At 40.0% G+C, this 6,598-nt stretch overlaps 1 protein-coding gene across 1 annotated transcript; it reads left to right on the top strand.

Moving 5' to 3' along the window:
- On the top strand, positions 1–5,653 carry LOC109194349 (taste receptor type 1 member 3-like). The gene is made up of 8 exons (XM_019358488.1): positions 1–203; positions 318–618; positions 753–1,109; positions 1,207–1,632; positions 1,712–1,915; positions 2,026–2,146; positions 3,774–4,144; positions 5,051–5,653. Exons 1-8 carry the CDS (start codon positions 1–3, stop codon positions 5,651–5,653), a joined length of 2,586 nt encoding a protein of 861 aa, XP_019214033.1.
- The last annotated feature ends 945 nt before the right edge of the window (positions 5,654–6,598 follow it).

Raw genomic sequence — 6,598 nt, 5'->3', positions numbered from 1 at the left:
ATGGCTTCATGTTTCACTCTGATGGCTTTGTGCTGTTTCTTTAGACTGAGCTGCAGTGAGAGTTTGCCTGAATGGGTCAGCAACATTTCTACCAACCTCTTCAGTTTGTCTGGGGACATTATGCTTGGAGGGCTCTTTCCCATTAACGATGTCACCAGTAATCTCAATGACATAACAGAGCCCAACCAGATAAGATGTGAAAGGTAAGGATGGTTATGAACAACCATTTTTTTTCAATAATCTGAGATTCAAAACAACTGTGTATGCTAACCCTGACGTACAGTGACTTCTACTGTTTTCTGCTTGCGGCTGAACAGTGTAAACGAACGTGTACTGGGACTTGCTATAGCAATGAAATACGCAGTGGATGAAATCAACGGAAATCAGACTCTCCTCCCTGGCATCAAGTTAGGTTATGAAATCTATGACACATGCAGACAATCATCAATTATTATAAACCCCACTCTGTCTTTCCTCACTGAAAAATCCAGCAAAGAACTACCTGTGCAGTGTAATTACACCGACTATGAAACAAGTATAGTTGCAGTGATTGGTCCTTTTGCCTCAGAAATGGTGTCAGCCATTGGAAAACTCCTGGGATTTTTTATGCTACCACAGGTTTGAATATACATACATTTTGTAGTTTTCAAATTTTTTTCTCTTTATTTACAAATTTGAGATGTGCAAAAATACTTTAAATGTAAAAGTAAATCTTCAATGTAAATCATTTCTGTTTTTAATTTTCACACCAGATTAGCTATGGGGCCACCAGCGACAAGTTCAGTGATAAACTTCTCTACCCGTCATTCTTTCGTACTGTGCCCAGTGACAAATGGCAAGTGGATGCCATGATAAAGCTAATACAGGCATTTGGCTGGAACTGGGTTGCAATTGTGGGCAGCGATGAAGTGTACGGGCAACAAGGTGTGCAGCTGTTCACTAAAATGACAGTAAACACATCTGTCTGTGTGGCCTATCAGGGCCTGATTCCAGTGTACACTGACCCTAAACCAGCGATCAAAACCATCATAAACAATATCCAAACGACCAATGTCAGAGTGGTAGTGGTGTTTTCTGTCGCAGAGCAAGCTGAATACTTTTTTAGAGAGGTTGGTAAAGCAGAGATTTAAAGTGATTCACAAATGTATTATTTTCTGCTAATGGACAGTTTGTTCAGTACCAGTCAACCAATGCAATTTATTCCAGGTTATCATGAGTAATCTAACAGCTGTGTGGATTGGTTGCACAAGTTGGGCAACCCACTATCTAGTGACTTCTCTGCCCAACATTGAAACAGTTGGCACAATCATTGCATTTGTTGACAAAACAGACACCCTCAGCCTGTTCACCGATTATGCAATGGAGCTCTTCAAGAAACTCAGTGAAGAGCGGACAAAGACATCCACTCCGACCACAAATCCTGACAGTCGAAACAATCCAAACAATCCCTGCCCACAATGCTGGAACTTGTCACCAGACAACATTAGCATAGTGGAAGCACCTGCAGTCCAGACATCAGCTTTCAGTGTGTATGCTGCTGTTTACAGTGTAGCACAGGCACTGCATAACCTGCTGGAGTGCAATTCAACTGCCTGTAAGTGGGGATCTGGAAGCAAAATCTATCCCTGGAAGGTGATTTTTTTTTTTTTTTATTTTATATGAGACACTATACAAAATTGTTATCAGTAACAACAATAACTGCATTTTGCAGCTCTTGCAGGTTTTAATGAAGACTTCTCTTAACATAAATGGTACACATCTAGACTTTGACAATGATGGTAACCCGAACATAGGATACAAAGTGATTCAGTGGATCTGGGCAAACTCATCTCAAGTGGACTTTAGAAATGTGGGAGAATATACTGAACAAAAGCTGTTCCTCAATAAGTCCCTCTTTCAATGGCACACTAAACAGGTAACGCTTGTAACTCGGAAAAATCTTCACAACTTATAGCATGTAAAAGCTTTAATGTCCAGTTCATGATCCATTTTAAGATCTTAAATTTTGTACTGCAACCTTCACAGATTCCTGTGTCCACCTGTTCAGCAAAATGTGACAAAGGCCAGGTCTTCAGAGTCAAAGGCTTCTATTCCTGCTGTTTTGACTGCATCGACTGTTTGGCAGGCACCTACCAGGCAAATGAAGGTGATGTTGTCTCAGATTATGTGATGTTGCTTATTTGCATTCTTGTCAAGAGACTTATGAGATTCATGCTCATACAGAGCAACCAGTAAGAATCCACAGTGTTTCATTTCTAAATAGTTTGTTATGTGACAGCCTTATTCCAGAATGGATTAAATTGATTTTCACCTCAAAATTTTACACATAATACTTCATGTTGGCAAAGTGAAAAAAATCTATGTTTGACATTCTTAAATCTACAGTGTCTAAGTATTTCTAAAAAATAAAAATATAAACTGTTCACAAGTGTTCACAGCCTTTGCTCAATATTTTGTTAAAGCACCTTTGGCAGCAATTACAGCCAGTATGATGCTACATTCTTGACATTCCTGTTTTTGGGCAGTTTCTCCCATTCTTCCTTGCAGAACCTCTGAAACTCCATCGGGTTTGATGGAGAGTGTAAGTGCACAGCCATTTTCAGATCTCTCCAGAAATATTCAATTGGATTCAAGTGTGGGCTTTGGCTAGGCCAATTAAAGATAATCAGAGTGGTCCCGAAGCCACTCCTTTGTTATTATGCCTGTGTGCTTAGGGTTGTTGTTCTTTTGGAAGATGAAACTGAACCTGAACCTGATGAATCACAGGTCCAGAGCACTGACTGCCTCTGGACATGACACTTGGAATTAAGGTCAGACAATTCAATCTTTGTTTTATCAGACCGGAGAATTTTGTTTCTCGTGGTCCGAGAGTCCTTCAAGTACCTTTTTGAGAAACTCCAGGCAGGATGCTATGTGCCTATCCTTGTGGAGTGGCTTCTGTCTTGTGAGTCTACCCTTCAGGCCTGATCGGTAAAGTGTTGTAGGAATGGTTGTCCTTCAGGAATGTTCTCCTCTCTCCAGTGAGCAACACTTGAGGTCTATCAGAGTGGTCTCCACCCTGACTAAGGCTTTTCTACCCCCATTGCTCAGGTTGGTCCGGCAGCCATCTCTAGGAAGACTAACAGTGGTTCCAAATTTCATCCAGATACAGGTGGCCTTGTTTACAGATAAACAAGGCCACTGGGCTCACTGGGAACTTTAATGCTGCAGAAATCTTTATGTACCCTTCTCCAGTCTTGTGCCTCAAAACAATCCTGTCTCAGAGGTCTGCAAAAAATCCCTTCGACTTCATGGCATGGTTGTTGCTCTCACATACACTGCAACTATGGAACCTTATATAGACAGATGTGTGCCTTTCCAATCATGGCCAATCAACTGAATTTACCACAGGTAGACTCCAATCAAGCTGTAGAAACATCTGACAGGTGATCAGTTGAAACAGGATGTACCTGAGCCCAAATTTGAGTGCTATGGCAAAAAGTGTTGTGTATTATATTTTTATTTTATTTTTCGTTTTATAATTGGAAAAACTTGAACAGCATTAAGTTTTGTTAATTAGGGCAATAAATTTCTCGTCTTCAAATCTTCTTCTCCTCTTCAAATCAGGGGAATGATTTTCTTATCTCTTTCTCTGTAAGAAGGCATAAAAATGAAGTAAGTCATAGATAACTTGTAGCCAGTGCAAGATCGGATCTCTAAATGGTATACGTACTGTTGTGATGTTTTATTTTGCTTTTTAATAAGGTCACATTTTTGTGCTTTCTCACTCATAGACGACACCCAGTGTACTAAATGTCCCGACCGCCAATGGTCCCAGCATCGCAGCACGAACTGCACTGACCCCATCTTTAAGTTTTTCACCTGGGACAGCCAGGATGCTGTGATAATGATGCTGGTTGGTGTGCTGCTGCTGGTATGTCAGGGGTCAGTGGGTGTTATGTTCCTGATGCATCGAGGAACCCCCCTGGTAAAGGCTTCTGGGGGACCCTTGAGTTTTGTGGCTGTGCTCGGCCTGATGGGAGCCAGTCTTAGTCTGCTGCTCTTCCTGGGGGAGCCAGGGGACGTGGTCTGCCGTCTTCAGCTGCCCTTCACTTCCATTTTTCAGACTGTCACCCTCTCCGTTATCCTGTCCATCTCACTACAGGTGAGGAAAGACTGGTGAAATACTGCCCCACAATGGCAGTGTGCAGAAACTGCAGAATCAGTTAAAGAACAGGCTTGAGTTTTCCCACCTAGGAGGCTCAATAAAATACAGATAGAAGGTATGCAGTGTGTTAATTTTCTGTCTTCCCTAAGGTTTCCAGTCTTCAAAAAGTTTTTGGTTTTTTTAACTTTATTTTGATAATTGCTATTGACACATACTTACACGAATTAGAGATATCGCATGTATTTATTGGCCAGTTTTCAAGGAACTTTTACTTTTGCAAGACAGACCAGATATTTAGCATGACACAGAAACAAAACAGTTCAAGAGCTATTAATATGTATATACTCCCATCAACAAAAAAAACTAAATTTTCAATTTAATACATGCACTTTAAAAAAAACCCACCAAATTATGTAAAAAATATGTAAAACATCAATCATGACCACTGTGGTGTCAAGAAAAGGGATTTCAGTAAGAACTTTACAAATAATACACCAACAGCAAAAAATGATCATAAATTACTTGTAAAAAGGTAGCATTTTACATATAAAAGGTCAAAGGTCAACTTAACTGCTACATTTCAGAATTTTGCAAAAACATTTTTCTGTCTAATATCTACGAGGCAGTTCTAACTATTTTGCTCGATGCTCAGCTTCATCTTCGGTGCGGTGTTTCCACATTTTAGAATTTGTACCTTATTTTCATCATAAACTGTAACTTGACAGGTTTGTGGAGGCATACAACTGTAAGGGCTTAATTCTACTTTAGATTTCTCAAAAAAACTCCAGTTTTTAGTAAAAACGCATAAAAACACAAGCATTGTCGGACGAAACACATAATGTAATATAAGAAAAATAAAAAGTAAACATAATCAGGATGAAAACTTCTTTTTTTTTTTAACAGATAATTTGCGTGACAGAGTTCCCCGAGATGGCTGCCTCTCACCTGCATATGTTAAGAGGCCCTGTGAGCTGGCTGTTTGTGCTGATCTGCTGCGCTGTGCAGGCTGGTTTCTGTGGCTGGTTTGTTCAAGAAGGACCTTCATTGTCTGAATATGTGGCAAATATGACAATAGACTTTGTAGAATTCTTCCTCTCATGTCCTGTGTCACCTTTGACTGGATTTGCTTTAATGCAAGTTTTCAATGGTGCAATGGCCCTTGCATCATTCATGTGCACCTTCATGGCAGTGGAGCCTCTTCATCAGTATAACCTAGCCAGGGACATCACCTTTTCCACCCTGATCTACTGTGTCATTTGGGTGATCTTTATTCCTACCTACATTGGCAGCAACAGTGAAAATAATAAGATCAGGTCAATTGTCCATGTTTATTTCAGCCTGGCAAGCAACTTTGGACTACTGGCAGCCTACTACTTTCCAAAATGTTATTTGTTGTTCAGGAAGCCTGACGTAAACACAGCAAAGTACTTCTGTACCTTCTTAGAGGGCGTCCCACCAACTCAAACTCAGGAGGAACCACAGCCAAAAGCAGAGGAAGGGCAATAGACAATCAAACCATTTATTAAGAAAATCAAAGAATCTGAAAAACATTGGTTGTGTAATGTAGATCATGGGCCTGTACTCTACAAAGTGCACTAGATTATAATAATCATTGTTTCTCAGTTACTCTGCAATCATGTAATACATACAGCAAATAACATAGAAAGAATACTTTGTGTTTATTTAGCCACATGTAGTCTACAATGCATTCTTACTTGTACATGAGCTTTTATGAAAGAATTATTTGTCAGGAATGTTGTTTTGTTTGTGGTAATGTTGGTCACAACAGCATGAACTGAATAAAAATAATGATGCAATTAAACATACGGTGTGACAAAAGTGTACTGTGAGGTATTTTATTTGAATATATAATACGTATATATTTTCACAGTGTAGGAATTCATTGTTAGAAATAGAAATTCTGCACTCAGTGCATCCATCCATCCATTTTCTGCCACTTATTTACATCTGGGTTGTTGGATCAACAACCTAAGCATCCCAGATGCCTAGACCTCCTACATCCCAGTCACTTCCTCTTCCTCTAGCTCATCTAGGGGAAAATCCTATTCCTAAAGGCCAGTCATCCTTCAGAGAAGATTCCATTTGCTTTATTTTCATTTAGCACTACCTCAAAGACGCAATGTTGAAGGAAATTACGTTGCACAAGCTCAAATGAAGACTCATCAGTCAGTAGAGTTTTTGATGTGTTGAGGTATATTCCCCACATGGGGAGCTAGAATGATGGCGAGATGCTTGGAAATGTTGTAGGTGGCTGTTTATACTGCTAACAATGGGTCTGAGTGGGCCTCCTCCTTTGTGGATCTTCAGAAGTTCATATATGCAGGGTATAGCAGCCCCTGGGTACAGACGGTGGTACAAAAACTCTATTGACTTCACCAACAAGGTGCAGAAACTTAAACTGGATCCAGATAAAACCATAAGATCCATTGA

The sequence above is a fragment of the Oreochromis niloticus genome, linkage group LG5 (assembly GCF_001858045.2).
Source record: "Oreochromis niloticus isolate F11D_XX linkage group LG5, O_niloticus_UMD_NMBU, whole genome shotgun sequence".
Classification (NCBI taxonomy): Eukaryota; Metazoa; Chordata; class Actinopteri; order Cichliformes; family Cichlidae; genus Oreochromis; species Oreochromis niloticus.
The sequence above is the reverse complement of the archived record's forward strand: the minus strand, read 5'-3'. Positions and strand labels throughout refer to the sequence as shown.

Excerpts from the sequence above, each read along its gene's own strand:
- LOC109194349 (XM_019358488.1), top strand. The coding sequence starts at position 1 with ATGGCTTCATGTTTCACTCTGATGGCTTTGTGCTGTTTCTTTAGACTG. Across the intron at positions 1,633-1,711 it reads GCAAAATCTATCCCTGGAAG|CTCTTGCAGGTTTTAATGAA; the intron begins GTGATTTTTTTT and ends TGCATTTTGCAG. Across the intron at positions 4,145-5,050 it reads TCCTGTCCATCTCACTACAG|ATAATTTGCGTGACAGAGTT; the intron begins GTGAGGAAAGAC and ends TTTTTTTAACAG.